The following is a 16,851-nucleotide window of genomic DNA, read 5'->3' as shown; positions in this document are numbered from 1 at the left end:
GTGTGTGTGTGTGTGTGTGTGTGTCAGTGTGTGTGTGGAGGGTCTCAGAGTCTCCGCCCCTCTGGAAACGTCTTGCTGTCCGCTCTGTTCATCTTTGGTCTGTAACATGGAGGCGGGGTCTGTGCCAGACGAGGGGGGATCCGTCCAGCAGCTGTAATCCACTGGAGGACGCAGAGTCTGGGGCTTCTGGGAGAGAAGAAGCTTTTTCAGGCGACGGTTTCCGCAGTTCGCCCGACATGCGTGAAGCGGGGAGCGCTGGCCCCCGAGGGCCCCGAGGCTCCGGCCGGAGGGGGGCCTCCAGCAGCTGATGGCGGGCGATGGACGGTGCGAGCTGGTCCTCCTGTCCTCGCCGTCACTGTCAGGAGACCTGGAGGAGGGACAGAGGCAGCGTCAGGAGACAGACATTCAGAGCAGCATACCGAAGACTCACAGGTCCATTTCTTTAAATATGTCTTTGAAATGAGTCCACAGCCCGACTGGACTCCCCGGTGGGACCCGGACGTAGCTCAGACTCTTTCAGCTCAGGGGCCACTGCAGACCAGTTCCATATACGGTTGGCTGGACTGGTGAAAGAGCGTCATAATAACCTTTAAACTTCAACTTTAGAGTTTTTCTTTGTTGTGGCACAGTATGCAAGAGGAAAAGTCAATATTTCTGCAAAACAAATAATTTCTATGCAAAATGACGACAATCTCAACATAAGGCCAGTGTTAATGAAACTGGGCTGCTTTAAACAAAAAAAAAGGCAATAATAAAAAGTATAGTCACTTCTCCAGGGACCACGACGTCGCTGCTTCTGATGCAAATACAGAGAAATTTAGCAATTGCATGTTTTTATAAACTGAGAGCATATCAGAGGAAGATGCAAGGAATTCCAGTGAAACACATTAAACCACGGTGGCCTCAAAGTAAATAAAGAGCATCTCTTTTCCCAGAATCAAAGCTGTCCTTGGCTGCTCAGCTGGACTTTCAGCTTCATGTTTTCCAACCAGCTGGTGTCGGTGAGATTCTCCGTTTCAGAGACTCCGCTGGGCTTCATTAGAGACGGCGAGCCTCACGCAGCCGGCTGAATTAAAACCCACACAGTCCTGCGTCCAATTAAAAGAACCGTGCTCGAATTCCTGCTCAGCCCAGAGTCACTGACAGCACGGGGAGTTTACAGGCTGGGGGGAGGAGGGGGGGGGGGGGGGGGGGGGGGGGGGGGGGGGGGGGGGGGGGGGGGGGGGGGGGGGGGGGGGGGGGGGGGGGGGGGGGGGGGGGGGGGGTAAAATATCCTCTTGTACATTCACAAGTGGCAGCAAAACATGAAAAGAGGCCCTCGGTCTTTAAAGAAGATTCAAATAATAGGAAAGTGTTTCCATGATGCTCTCTTTCAGTCATCTTCAGCTCGACTTCAGTGGCTTTCGATGATCGACAGCTCAAAGAAATCCTTCTTCATCTTAAAGCAGCTCTTTCATTCAGCCTCTCAGCTCCGAACAAGCCGCTGCAGCTTCTGCGTTTCAGCTGTGTGAACCTTCCACGCCGGTTTCCTCCTGACGGGAAAGGCTTCAGGAAGTCATGACTAACATCCTAACAAGGATCCACTGCCCATTGTAATTTGACACCAGCTTCTTTTGTTGACCTCAGTTCAATCTTCAAATTCAAAAGAGCCAATATTTTCCATGAAATGCCAAAAAATGTCTAATTTTCAATACCTGTTTATGTTTTATCGTGGATAAAATGTGAGCTTATGAGATGTGCAAATCTCACTATTCTCTTTTTATTTATATCTAACACAGTATCCCAACTTCCTCCTGAACGTTCAACTCTTATGAGCTGAAAGCTCAGGAAAGGGAGTATTTTAGGGACTTGATCTCTGTATTTTAAAAGTGTGTGTGTGTGTGTTTTTCATTTGATAATTCAGCAGCACTTTGCTGATGAATCAGAGCTGATGGTTCATTTCAGCAGGGCACTTTGATTTGTTCTCCTGCTGACATGTTTTTGTTTCGACGAGGACCTGCCTCTGTTCAGCGCTCGTTCCTCCACACCGCCAGGATCTATATTTCATGTTGTGGACGTGTCCGCCTGAAGGCTCCGAGATTAAAAACGTGAAACCTGAGAAGCTGGGACACTTCATTTCTGTCACCGCCACGAAGAAAGGAACTCTCCTGTAATTGATTCCAGGTGAAGACTCTTGAAAAAAGAAAAGGAAGAAGCGGCGGCAGCGACACCTCTGAGACACATTCGTCTCTGAATTATTCATGTCCGTCCTGTTTGACTACAGCTGGAATCCTAAAAAAGCCGCAGGAGTCAGGTGAGGACGAGCCGCATTCCGCTGATTAAACAGCGAGGTGACGATGTGTCCGTTTCTCATGTTGTCTGCTATGGAACTGAGAGTGAAACCGCTTTACAGGACAGGAAGAGGAAAAGCGAACTAAAAGAAACTGAGATCGAGGCGTCTGTGCTGGATGACAATCCCTCACAATCCCACAATCCATCAGAGACGAGCGACGGGCCTCCAGGTGCAGCGAGTAGACCTGGTACATCAGAGGCCAACCGGGCCTGGACACGATCAGGCTGTGTCTTTCAGTCAACGCATTTTACATTCAGTTAGATTAAATGAGATCAGATATTAAATTGCTGTTGCAGCAGCAAAGAGGAGAGCGCACACAAAATACTAAAATGGTAATGAACGACATATGAACCCAATAGAGGAGAACATATACGGATCATCTTGACTAATGCATGTCCAGGAAAACAAATGACTGTATGTCAGCATGTCACAATATCAGCAAATTCTGTTTTATCAGAATTCAGCAGAATTCACAACACACCTGTGCACAAACAATATAAACTGTCGCTTCGCCGGGTGAAGGATCCGCTGTTCGAGCATGCATTGATCTCCACACGTGTTTGAGTCATTCCAGCTCGCTGGACAGTGAAACAACACACAAAGCAAACCCATCAGAGCTGCTGTCACCGTGATCCGACAGGAACCGGGAGCAGAAACAGTGTGTGTGTGTGTGTGTGTGTGTGTGTGTGTGTGTGTGTGTGTGTGTGTGTGTGTGTGTGTGTGTGTGTGTGTGTGTGTGTAGGATCTGAGCTCCTCTGCTCTCTGCTGCTGTCCGTCCGGAGGGCAAAGCCGAGAACAGCACAGTTACAGCCTGACATGTAGCAGCAGATATTTACTGGTAACCGCAGCCGCGACCGTCCTTCCACTGCCACGCTAAACAGTTTACACATTTCAGTTCGGGAGCCAGTAGGACTCCGTCTGATCTCAGCCTTCCTCAGCAGAATAATGTTTACTTCTGCAGATGAATCAGTATTCCCTGACGCAGCTGTTTGACCACTGCTCTCTGCTCCTCTCATTCCTGTGGAATTACCCACCAACAGTTTCTAGCTGAGCAGGGAGCAAAGTGAAAACAAGCTGAAATATTTCATGTCCTGAAAACCTCCAAAAAAACAATTTACAGGATATTTACAGCCTGGATTTGCATCTTTGCTCGCTCACATCTGAAGCAAACAAATGCCCTTCTCTCCAAGGAGAATTGGATTTCTGTCTGATTGAGCAGACTGTGATTTGCTCCTCTGTCTTTTCTCTCGCCGCCACCACAAACAGATGCAAAGTAGCACGGCGGCTTTCAGCGGATGCTTCGGCGCTGTGATACCGGCAGGGACCGGTAGAGTCAGACACTTCCAGAGCCGCGACGCCTGATCACACCTCAGTGATGGCAGATTAAACCCTCGCAGCACAGCCTGTAATCACTGTCTGCCAACGCTACGAACGGAACGCCCAGCACGGTGTTCTCCCAGTAACCAACTTTTATCACTTCCCCCAGACCTGATGGGATCTTCTGAACTTTCAAACTGAGATCCTGAAGCAGCCAAAGACATTCCGGAAGCCTGTTTTCACGTGAAAACCAAAAAACATTCGTTGAGTTTTTTGTCTGTTTACATGGCAACAGCGCTCAGAGCCACTGAAAGCACAACTCTATGAAAAACAACTTAAAAGGTGGAACTTTTCCAGGTTAAAAACCAGGAAGATCACTCCTGAGGCCACCGGCTGTCCTCTCTGCTGCCGCCAGGGCGGCGTTATCACTGCCTGAAGGTAAACAGAGGATGAGGAGGAAGTTCTGACTTCAGGCAACATGAAAAGACAAAACTAGACTTCTTCGTCTCACTTCGTTCGAGCTGCAGCACTTCCTGATTGATATCAGCTGATCTGGGGTCTGTGGGGGTTGCACCGCCGCCTCGGAGCGGTTATCAGAGCTGCTGAACATCCCGGAGGACTTGTCTCTCCTCCTGCTGCTGGCTTCACGCGAGCAGTTTAAAGCGGGCGCCGTGATTGGCTCCGACTAACGCCGCGCGGCCCAATGGGATCAATTACAAGCGGAAGATGAGAAGGCAGCACCTGTCACGCTTCGCTCTCTCCGCGTTCCTCGGAGGAGGAGAGGTTTTAATTCGCAGCCAGGTGTTTAGACAGATAACAGAGGCGAGGACGAGCCGTGGAAACGCCAGGCGGCCCGTCCAGACGACGTGAGCACACGGCGAGGAGGAGGAACCGGACAGCTCCGGGTGCTGATTCTGGGGAGCGGGCCGCTGAGAGCGACAGCTTGATTCATCCGCCAGCACCACCACGTCCCTCTGGACCAGCGGCGTCAAACAGGATTCAGCTCAGGCGCCGGTTTCATCTGGAGAGGGCCGGACCGGTAAAATAGAGCCATAAAAACCTTTAAATTTAAACTTGAAAGTTTTCTATTGCTGTGGTGCAGAGTATTTCCACTGAGTCGGAACGGTTCCAGAACTGTTTTCAAAAAGTTGCATTTCCTGTTTCTTGTAAACATTTCCTGTTTCCTGTGTCGTGTGAACAGATCCTTAAAGCATGCTGAGCGAGTCTGACTCCTGTTTTATGAAAAAAGATGTCAAAAACAACTAAAAAGAGCATCTTTAAAGGAGCGTCACCATCTGCTGTCTCTTCACACGCACAACTCCACCAACCTCAAAACCCACAGAGCAGCAGCGGGAGGACAACAGAAGAAGCCGATCTCACCAGAGACGGCGATGGGAGCAGAGCGCGTCCTCCACAAAGCCTCCAGTGAGCAAAAATATTAAAAACAAATTAAAGCGGCAGCAGCCACAGAGATGAGCCTCGCCGTGTTGTTCGTTAGCGTCACTTTAAATCATATTACAGCTCTGCAGTGGCAGCCATCAGTTACCACGGGCTTTCCGTGTGTGTGTGTGTGTGTGTGTGTGTGTTATCTGCTATTTCCATGATAAACACCACAGCTGGGAGTAAACTGGAAAGCAGGCGGCCTTGTTTCCCACATAATTGCTTTATGATGAATTGCGCCGGGCGATGAGAAACAAAGAGGCCTGTTTCTATTTATTTCACATTTATTTCACAAAGCAAAAACAAGCCAGCAAGCGCATCATTAATACTGCAAGCTGTGGCCTCTTCAAACGCTGAGGAGTGGAGACAAACCACATTTTCTAATCGGTGTTTGAAATCCGGCCTTGCTGTGAAGCACACACACACACACACACACACACACACACACACGCACACACACACACACACAGGTACGGCTGGAAGAAGAGATCACGCCTCAACTCTGAGTTTTGAGTTTAATTTTGGTCCAGAATTCAGAAAAAGCCTCTAATTTGATGAGCAGGACTGGATCTTTAGACTCTGTGGCCGTTGCGTCCTTCGCCGGCTCCTGCCTGGTGCAGGGACGGCGCCTCTTGAGGCTCCAGGGTCTCCATGCAGACTGGCTGCTGTGTTCCGTACATCGCTAATTAAATCCTGTCCGCCGCGTGTGTCGATACCAGCCTGTGAACCTCCTCGTGGCTAATCGTGCGTCGTGTGTTATCTGATCGCTGGCGGATTTAATTGAGCGCCGGTGTAAACAGAGCGGCTCCATGTTGGACCGCCCACTCACACGAGGCTGCTGTCGTCTCGTTTGGCTTCCAGCGAGGCGATGAGATCTGCCGTCCTTCATTAGTACATCAGCGTGTTTGTTTGAAGATCTTTTTTAATGACTGTTTTTTTTTCCCCTTTTTTTTCTCCTTTTTTCCATCTCTGTGTTTGGTTCTGAGCTGAAGGAGGCAACAGAGCTTCACCCTTTCAACAAACCGCTGGCTGCTGTGATTCCTCCAGGCCTCGTCTACATGATGTTCTGTCTTTAGATTCTCCTTTGCATTTCCAAATCGAGGTTTACATGGAAATAAGTGAACAGTGACATTTTTACACCGACCAGAAACAAACAAACTCCAAGCAAGTTCCTGCTTCTTTTCTTTCTTTCTTGATTACCTTTGATGCTACGGCATTGAAAAGGTCAACATTTTGATACATCCGTATGTCCACTCTTTTCATTATGTACATTTCTAACAAGGCTTCCATTAAATAAAAAGTCTTGGCTCAAATCTTGGCTTATTCACTGTTTTTACTTTTACCGACCAATGTAACATCTTGAAGCCCTCTGAGGCAGCTGTTGCTGTGATACGGGGCTATACAAAAATAAATTGATTGATTGAAATTGAAATCCAACGCTTGCAGCCATCTTGGAATATGTGCGTCTTAATCAACCGAAAGCAAAATAAAGGTTCAATTCACCTTTAATATCTAAATAAATTGGTCATTTCCATTCAGATTTTCTAACTGCATCATTTTCAGCATTTCTGCCAGTTCTGCAGAAACCGTGAAATTATTTTCGAAAATTTGCTGTAGGGATGCAAAACACAAACACACACACACAAACTGCATTTTCACTTGAACCATCTGGCAAGCCGGATCTAAGAGGATCTGACACCAACCAACGACCTGCTGGTCAGAGGACAGAAACTGAACCCAAGGACTGGATCTGGAGCTCAGCAGAACCATGGAAGGCCTTTGAAAGCTTGCTGGTTATGAAAACCATGTTTGTATGTAAAACCATAATGAGATTATTTTCTAGTCCATTTCTTTTATTCTGAGGAGCTCCTTCATGCCTGAAAATGTTTGGCTTCACTGTGACGTTTCAGCAAAGCTGAGCTTGTTTGATTTATTATTAACAGCGACATGAAACCTGCAGTTTACTTAAAAAATAAAATCTGAAAGGCAAGTTGTGATAAATGTGTGAACAGAAGTTGATGTGCAGGTAAAAGAAGGAAGATGTGAAACGTCTCAAAGCCGGAAATTCATTTCCATCACTGGGACGTATTTCTAAAGCGATCCTGACTGATTTATGAGCAAAGCCTTTTCCTTTGTGTCTCTCTGCTCTCGTGAGCTGATGATCCCATTTTTAAATTGGGATTGAGCAGGGATTAGAGGAAGAGTCTTCCCTGAGAATAAAACAACGATAGAAATGTCAAATTGATGTCAAACGGAGGTTGTCTGAGTCTCTGGGAGTTTGGAGATCATGTTGAGAGTGTTTCCTCTCTCTTGGGCGGCGTTAGCTCAAGGTTACCCGGCATCTGAACAATAGAAGACACTTTTTGACAGATTAAATTTCCATTCTTCGCACAGTGAAGGGAACATTTAGCACTATAAGCTCAGAAATAGGAGAGGATTCAGGGAGCAACTCAGCTCTGCAGGACTTAACTCGACAAATGAGTCCGACTTTGTCTCAGACTTCTGTTAACCGAGTCCATCCACAGGTAGACCGCCTGTGGCCGTTAGCAGATCATGTTTAACAACTACATTTAATTTCAGGGCAGATTTGTCCTGGTGCAAGAATAAATACACAGGTTGATTTAATACAGCTCACAACAGAAGGTAAGCTAAGAGTAATGCAGAGGGAAACTGCACTGATCACGGGTAAGATGATTCTACTCAGTGGAAATCCATTCGTAGTATTTTCTAATGATTACAGACTTTCAGTAAAATTTATCAGTCAGCTATACTCGATGAAAAATAGGTGGATATTCACTCGACTACACCACTGCTCACACACACTCTGGGTTCAACAGAACCAGACCTTTGACCCTGTGACGGGAAGACCACCTGCTGTGCAAACTGAGCCACAGCCACTGGGTTCAGTCAAAATCACAAGAAGCAACAGGAACTTTCTGCCATGAAGGCAACAATAGGAGGAGGTCCTGCAGTGCTGATGAAGCTGTTTGACGGTTTTCAGTCGCTGGAGGTGAGCAGATCATCACCGGAGCCGTCCAGAGAAATGAGGAACGGCGTCCAAAGAGAAAACAGTGATTGAGACTCGGTAAGTGAAGAGGACTAATCAGCCACCGTGAAGTGCGACAGAGTGAGGAGAGGGTTCTGGCAGGAAACGATTACTCACTCAACACGCAGGCTGCCATGCTAACACGGAGCGGCGGCGTCTCCGTTTGGAGACGGTACGATGTTAAAAAGTCGGAATGAGACCGCTGGTTCCAGTCTAACAGGATGGAGTGATGGATCACGTGTTTCCGTCAAATCAAACTGAAACAAATGTTCCGCAGCTCTGCTTCCTGCCTCTTTTTCTTTACAGCGTGATCATTTCCATCACATTACACAATCAGATCGCCTGCTGAACGAGCATGCAGCTTTCAGGGATGAACTGTGTGTGAACCGCAGGAGTGTGTCTCTCATGCCCACCGCTGCCGGTGACAAGAGAGAGAGAGAGTCCTGTTATTCCGATTCACATCTGTCAGAGGGCTGCCAACATCTGGTTTGAGAGAAAAAGCTCACGATCAACCTGCGCCGCACACCTGTGGAGCTTGAGCCAGGCAGGCAGACAGAGGTCAGGTCACAACCAGAGATAAGCTTAAAGTGCAGAGAAGAAGTAATGTTTCCTGTGTTTCAAAGTAAAAGTAACTAGAGAAAAATCCAACAGGGGTTAATTAAAAGCTTTAAAGAGTTAAGCTGTAGGCCATAAATACAAAGTGTGTGTCAGTTCAGAGTGGAATACGTGAGGCAGCAGGTCTGAGCTTCACTTTCATATATTTGCTTTGGAATTCTCAAGAGCAACAGGTGATCAACAGGAGATGATCATGTGGTGAACTGCAGGAAGTCAAAAGATGAAATAAAACTGCAGAAAAAGCATCTCATAGTGTGTTTTAGAGAAAGCTTCAAAAAGGTTTATGTGATACAAGAAAGAGTCAAAGCTCAATAAGTTGTTTCTTTTTTAGTTTTTTCACGTTTTAACATTTTGTTTTTTTCACCCTTTCAACGACAGTCTCAGTCCCCATTTACATGACAACATTTTTAAGTAAGAGCAGAAAACTCTGGTGGGTTCTGGGTGTCTGTCTACATACCAGAGCTACTGAAAACGCAACGTTTTCAAAACTCTTCGACTCCAGAAAACACACCTTTCCCGTACTAATACAGTGCCGCAGTGAGTCGTCCTGCACCTGCGCAGCAGATGGACAACAGTGGCAACGTCTTCCTGTCTCCCAGTCCAGATTCTTCTGGAACTTGGCCGTTTTAGAGTCCATGGCTACTGTATCAGGGTCTCATGGTGTAACGGTTAGCACTCTGGACTTTGAATCCAGCGATCTGAGTTCAAGTCTCAGTGAGACCTCATTCAGTCCACGTGGTGGCGCCCTGCTTAGTGGGAAGATCCCTGAGGGGGATGTCCACTAATGGGCCAACTCTGCAAGGGGCTTTACCCTCAGTCAGAGTGTTTTCTGTGGCTCAGAGCAGCGTTGTCGTTGAAACTTATGTCCAAAATACAACAAAGGTTTTTCGTTGTCATGTAAAGGGCTGCAGTGAGACTGGGGATTGTTCACAGTGAAGAAGTTCAGATCTCCTTTCATCACTTTGTGTCGTGGACTGAGTGGAGCCGACGGGCGTCTGAGGCGACTGACTGAGGCGTTCTCACCGTGGTGGTCTTGACGCGCCCCCCTGGTTGCGTGCAGGTCCAGCCCGACTGATTGACCAGGAGGTTACAGCCTTCGTCCTCCAGACAGGGAGTCATCTCACACCACTGCCGAGTCCTGACGATGCGAACTGAGAGAGGGAGAGCGGACCAGGCATGAGTGGTTATCAGCTCCAAATGACACAGTGAGTGAAATCAAACAGGACGAACCAAGTGAGTCTTCTGTAAGGAATATGCTCTGTTTCATGAAAATATCTGACAGAAATGTTACGGAAATATAACGACATGGAGTTTTGTTGGAGGAGATTATCAAAACACCACGAATGAATAAATCTGAAGTTAAAGCTGTAGGAATGGAGGGGATTCAGACAGAAAAAGCAGGAATTAAGAAAGAGCAGAAACAGAAAACGTCTCATGACAAAGTCCACAAACAAAAGTGACAGCGGGCCAGCTGTGGAAACGTCTCTCATCACAATAACAGCAGCATTTCTGCTCAAGGCAGAGCACTTTCACACCTCAGAGGAAATTAAAAACTGACCAAAGCAAATCAGACAGGTCGTTGCTGTAATTCCAGTATTATGTGTCAGATTCAATCTTTTCAGTCTTTTCAGTGGATCAGCTCACGAAACACACACATGCACTTTCATTCAGTCATTAAATCATTATATATATATTTTAAAACCTTCCATTGCACAAGCTCGGTTTCCCATCACACTTTGGCTGATTGCAAGATTTCATCGATTTTCACATAAAACCGCCATCAGTTAAACCTCAACGTCTCCCTGTGAAGACAGAAACTGCTGTCCTTTCATCAATATGCCTCAATAACAAAAACTGACCGAGAATTTTTTTTTGTCGTTATTGGTTTTCTTACATCCCAAATGGTCACACTGTGTGTGGTTTTGGCTCTTTTTTTTTACCTCGCAAATTTGGTGGTTCACAGTTTATGAAACAGATTGGTTATTTACCTACTGAACTAAAAACTGAATCAACTCAAATTTCTGTTTTATCAAGAGAAAATGTTTTTTTGTTTTTATTGAGTGGAACTAAATCAACTTAGGTCTTGGCCCTCCACATTGTAGCTTGTTTTTCAACATCTGTATGCAAACACACAGCGGCATCATGTTGGTCCTCATGGTGAATATATGGGACTGTTTGACTGTCTGCCTCAAAAGAGTATCCAGATCCATGAAGTGCTAAGGTTGCTCCACTGCGGCGTTCAGATCATTATTGTTATTACTGTGACTAAAAAGTAGCGTACACTGTTAATGTCAGGAGGAGAGCGTGGAGCAAACATCTGTCTGTAATTAGCCAGAGCGTATGTGCATCTAATTAAAGATGGCCGCCATCCCCAGGGGCGGAGGGGGACGACACGCAGGGGAGAAGAGAAGCTCCTCACTGGAGGAGGAAGCTTCAAACACAGAAACGAATCAAAGGAGAGTTTCCTGTAAACAAGGCAGTGAGATGAGAGAAGGAGCGGCTGGTTGAATTCCTACAACCCAACGAGCAAAAGCATAAATAAGTGTGATTTCAACATTTTGCTGATTTTATGGGTGAAGACACAGTATGGTACCGGACAGTAATGAAGCTAAGAACAAAGCTGCTAGCAGCAGCAGCTAACGGCTGAGTGAGTGTTTCCTGGTCCGGCGGAAAAAAAGATTCTGTTTCAACAACTATGTGATGGGAGTGAGGACAAGAGCATGGGTGTGTGCAAACTTCACAAAAAATGAACTGTTCACCAAGAAGTTCCATTCTTTAGATCACCTCAATGTTAAACATGAAGCTGATATTAAACTTATTGTCACATTTCAACAAACCTAAATAAATAAACAGCATTTTCTTGTGTGAAAAGTTCATTTATCGGTGAATTTTCTCAGCAAAATAATTTGGAATGTCAAAATGTTCAGTCTTGAATGAAACACAGATGCAAATAAAATGTGAGGATTTAAACAAAAAGCTCCTAATTAATCAGGTTTTATATAACTAAATTCCCAGGACTACTTTCATGTGAACATCCAGACACATTCAAACTGAATTTTCTTCTTGAAGTGAGACAAACAGTGGTCAGCATGTGAGAGCTGTGAATTTCATTTAAAAATACAATACTTCAGTGCATCGACTATCATACAGAATATATGTGACACAGTTACAAAGGTTGTGTCTTTATGGGCTGCAAACAGCGACCGTCCTCTGCGGCTCCTCCATGCTCCTCCACTGTGCAGCAGGCCTCCCGTTCCAGGTGGCCTGCAGTTCAATTCAACTTTCCGATTACAACACACGAGTGGGGGACGGATGTAGGTGAGATTGACAGACGGATCGGTGCAGCGTCTGCAGTGATGCGGTCGTTGTATCGGTCCGTTGTGGTGAAGAAGGAGCTGAGCTGAAAGGCGAAGCTCTCGATTTACCGGTCAGTCTACGTTCCCACCCTCACCTATGGTCATGAGCTTTGGGTCATGACCGAAAGGACAAGATCCCGGATACAAGCGGCTGAAATGAGCTTCCTCCGTAGGGTGGCTGGGCGCTCCCTTAGAGACAGGGGGAGGAGCTCAGTCACCAGGGAGGAGCTCGGAGTAGAGCCGCTACTCCTCCACATCCAGAGGGGCCAGCTGAGGTGGCTCAGGCATCTGTTTAGGATGCCTCCTGGACGTCTCCCTAGGGAGGTGTTCCGGGCATGTCCCACAGGGAGGAGACCCCGGGGAAGACCCAGGACACGCTGGAGAGACGATGTCTCTCGGCTGTCCTGGGAACACCTCGGGATCCTCCCAGAGGAGCTGAAGGAAGAGTCTGGGGACAGGGAAGTCTGGGCTTCTCTGCTGAGACTGCTGCCCCTGCGACCCGGCCCCGGATAAGCGGTAGAAAATGGATGGATGGACACAGACATTCTTATGGACAGAACACCGAGTTGGATTGTTATTATGCTGACTGTCAATTCTGAAACTACCAAGTCCAGGAGAATCTGGACTGGAACCAGGACCAGGACCAGGACCAGGACCAGGGTCATGTGATGAGGATCTAAACTCGCTGCTGTCTCCTCTCGTCTGAAATGGACCAATCAAGGTGATCGCCTGACATGTGAAAATAATAATAATAATACAAAAAGAACAGTAAAGGCTACAACTTTAATCCTAACGTGTTGTTGCTAGTTGAACTCTGTAAGTGTTGGTGTGAGGTCCTAGTCAGTTCTTGCTCAAAGGTGACTTCTGAAAAGCCAGTTTTGTGTCAAAATGTGATGACTTTGCTAACAGTGTTGGAAAAGATGGCCTATCTCCTCTGCTGAGCATTAAACTGATGTGAGTGATGATCTTGCTAAGAAGTGATAAATGATCTGTCGTCACCTGTCAAGTTGCCCTGATCATGTACCGCGGTCCTATCTGTTCCGGAGTTCGTGGCTGCCGGGTGCTGACGCTCCTGTATGTCACTCATCAGCCTTCAGCTTCACCTGAGCGTCTGAGCTTCATTGTCCACGCAGTCTTGGTAGAGTTGGTAGTTTTGGAGTTGAGGTCAGCTAATAGCAGGGTCTCATGGTGTAACGGTCAGCACTCTGGACTCTGAATCCAGCAATCCGAGTTCAAGTCTCAGTGGGACCTGATTAGGCCACACTGGGCAGCATTGACTGAGAAGACCTCCCTCTGTGTATTCTGGTTTTGTCCAATAACCGTGCACTGTGATTCCCTGGGCCACTTCGGTAATGAACTCTTCCCTCTGGGAACTAACAAATAAATGAAATAACAGCAACTGAACTTTGAGATCTGTCCTCCCACTGCTATTGTTCACAGCGTGTCGCTCTCCACATGCCAGAGTGTGTGAGGTTTCACTTCAGTCGAAAGTTTTCAGCATTTCTGCCTTTCTCCATCGTTTTCAGAACATTACAGACTAAATGTACGACTTCTCTGAAACAAACATCTGAAATCCGTGTGTTTTTACTTGAAACATGAAATGCCACCAAAATCTTCCAGGTTTTATCAAATTTCATGTTTATTGTTTTTTCCGCCGCACAACTCCATTCACTCAGTGAAATGGTTTTGATGCCAGGAGTTAATTCTTAGTCTTTTAAAGCATTGATTCTCCATCCGTGGTACACAATCACCCTGTATGGGTAGATGAAGGAATATTAAGGACATATGTGATGAGTCTGTTAGGTTTCTAAAGGCAGAGTTTGAGTTTAAATATGTTAGATGTGTAATTGACATTGTCAGCTTACTTTTTGGCAAACACAAGTTAACAAATATGGAAACAATCTCAACACCAGCAGATCTTTTTTCAGTATAAACACTGTCTAAATATCACAGAGCTGAGATTCAGATTCTCTTTTCCGCATGTGAATTAATCTTACTGTATCACCTGCAGAACGCAGACAAACCGGAAGCAGCATCTATTAATATGAGCGAGCAGGTTCTGAGTAAATGAGGCCTCACTGCTAAGTTTAGGAGAGGAACGCAGGCCTGTCACCGAGCAGGACGCCGTTCCTGGAGCATCAGCCGACACCTGAACGCCTCTTCCCTCCCCGCCTCACCCAACCCAGCCGGCGAATGAAAGCGGAGGAGCCAGCATGCCGTAATGGAGCCGCGGTGGATTAATCGCAGGTATCAGTAAACACCTGAACACCTGCGAGCGCTGATGAATTAACGGCCGCGCCGCAGATCCATCCGCCGCCGCCGCCGCTCAGCACAGTTCATTTATCCCAGATGAGAGGAGGCCGCTCTGTAATGGCTTCATTCATCACAGACGGTGTCCAGAAGGAGGGTCGGCGCTTCGTCTCCGGAGGAACGAGACGAACGGACCGGGAGGAGCCGGCAAGAAAGAAGAACAGAAGCTCTAATCTCCAGAGCTGGACAGAGGGCTAGCTATTCCCGCCTTGCTTTAAAGCCCTTTTTCTTGATTTTACATGTCTGTTGAATCGAAAAGAAAATCCCTGTGATTAGCTTTAGTCCTCTTATTTCATATATTTTCTGTTTCCCTCTGAGGTTGCTTCAGGAATCAACATCTCTTCCAGTTCAGGGAAAATCTCCGAACACACTGGGGAGTCCCTGAACACACCGCCTCCCTGCCCTTTCCATTCCGCCTGGGAGCGAAGCGTCACACACTCAGATCATCTGCAAACGGCCGCGAAGTATGAAGAACACCTGCCGTCCTTGATTTCAATGTTCCTCTGAGCTCTTCTTAATGGTTTTCATTTCATCACGAGGAGAAACTCGTCTGTAAACCTGAGTCCTAAATGAAGCGCACTGATTCTATCGGGGCGCTGAGCTTCGTCTGAGCCGGAGTCCAGCCTCCGCTCAGCGCCATCCTCAGCATTCGGGACACATCTGGGAGATGTGGGGACAGATAAGAAGTGATTGCAGTCTGATGCGTCCGCTGGTCGAAGCACTGCCGGAGGAATCCGGCGGCGCAGCGGCGGGAAGAAAGGCGAGCGACTCCTCGGATACAAACGGACAGAAAAGTCAACATGCGGCAGCAGAGTAAAGGTCACCGAGGTCCAGACGGATCCGCCGCACAAATCTGCTCTTTTTATACTTAGGACTTTCGGAGCCTCAAAAATCTGGTTTGGCTCTTTTTTTTTTTTTTTTAATGTGAGGTCAAGAAGAACAGAAAACTCCTGAACACAATTCAAAAGGTATTCAAACCTGAAGACAGAAAAACACATCTGCAGATCTTCCACTGGAGCAAGGCCGTCAAACACAAGGAGGCGTGAATTTACAAACCTGTAATAAAAAAAAAAAAAAAAAAAATGGAATAAAAATGGTCTTTGATGCCTGAGAAGAGCCATCAAGCTTCTCATATCATCTAATATTGATGAATACGAAACAGAAAACTGAAAAAGAGAAGATTTATTTTGAAACATTTTGCAGCTCAAATGTCCTCCAGTTCTGGAACGACTCAGTAACTGAGAAAAAAAAGACATTTTCATCATGTTTACTCAGAGTCACAACAAAAGAATAACTGCAAAGTTTAGACTAAAGGTTATGATGTTCCTGGTCTGAACCACTCAGGATGAAACTGGGCCGAATGCGGAGCCTGAACTAAAATGTGTTTGAAACCTCTTACTAGATGGTTTACTGTCCAGAAGCTTCTTCAGCTTTGTTTTTCTAATTTTTCTGTTGTTGAAGTAAAAGTTCTCCTCTTTTTTTTTTTTTTTTTTTTGTGAAGACATCTTTGTAATATTCTGCATAAAAACATCGATCCATCAGTTCACAGGCTGCTGGATCGAATCCCAGCTTCCACCGGGACTGATGAGCAGTGTATCAGTCACACACTCAAGTTCTTATGTACAGAACATACAATAGAATAGGTTTTCCATAGACTTGCTACAATTCAGCAGTAAACTTTGCAACGGCTCAGAGGCAGCCACAGAGAGGCAAGAAAGGATTTGCCAATCCTCGTCAAACCCAGCAGCAGAAAGACGAGGAGGAATGGAGGGAGTTCTGCAAAATGGAGAAGGAAAAGTCCAAACTGGAGAGAGAGAACTCCCAACTTAGACAGGACAAGGAGAGACTGGAGAGAGAACGGAAGCAGCTGGAGGACGAGAAGAAGCTGCTGCAGCAGGAGTTACAGGAGCTTCACGGCCTGCAGAAACCAAAGACGAGGCAGCCGGAAGACGGTGGACCGCTGGACGACTACGTCCCCCTGCAGGAGTATGTCCGTCTGCAAGAGGAGCTCCACCGCCTGCAGGAGGGAAACATCCAACTGCAGGAAGCCAGCAGCAACGTGGAGCTGATGGAGGTGGAGCTGGAGTTTACCAGAGTGGAGACGGACGCCTGGGACAATCAGCAGTGGAGGCAGCCTGAAGACGGCGGACTGCAGGAGGACAGTGTCCCACTGCAGGAGTGCAACCGGCGGAGAGACGAGCTGCACCAACTGCAGGAGGAATTCAGCCAACTGCAGGAAGACAAGGACAGCATGGAGATGCTGTGTGTCCAGCTGCAGAGGGACGCGTTCGACAGCCAGCAGGAATGTGAGGGACGGCTGGTGGAGTGTGACGTCCTGCAGGAGGGGTGCGACCGAGTGAGGGAGGAAGCAAAGAAGAGGCTGCAGGACTACGACAAGCTGCAAGAGCAGCATAACCGGCTGCAGGAGGAGCACG

At 47.0% G+C, this 16,851-nt stretch overlaps 1 protein-coding gene and 1 non-coding gene across 2 annotated transcripts in view; one reads left to right on the top strand and one right to left on the bottom strand.

Annotated features, from left to right (window-relative positions):
- Positions 1–330: 330 nt before the first annotated feature.
- LOC115391977 (chemokine-like protein TAFA-5) overlaps positions 331–16,851 on the bottom strand; it is a 43,022-nt gene continuing 26,501 nt past the window's right edge. The window contains exons 3-4 of the mRNA XM_030096421.1: positions 9,774–9,901; positions 331–367 (exon numbers count right to left, since the gene is read on the bottom strand). Of these exons, the coding sequence (XP_029952281.1) occupies positions 359–367; positions 9,774–9,901 (137 nt within the window). The 3' untranslated portion in view covers positions 331–358. The remainder of the gene's footprint in view (positions 368–9,773; positions 9,902–16,851) is intronic.
- On the top strand, positions 9,402–9,473 carry trnaq-uug (transfer RNA glutamine (anticodon UUG)). Its single transcript has one exon. It is a non-coding gene; the product is annotated as a tRNA-Gln (tRNA).

The sequence above is a fragment of the Salarias fasciatus genome, chromosome 7 (assembly GCF_902148845.1).
Source record: "Salarias fasciatus chromosome 7, fSalaFa1.1, whole genome shotgun sequence".
NCBI lineage: Eukaryota > Metazoa > Chordata > Actinopteri > Blenniiformes > Blenniidae > Salarias > Salarias fasciatus.
The sequence above is the reverse complement of the archived record's forward strand: the minus strand, read 5'-3'. Positions and strand labels throughout refer to the sequence as shown.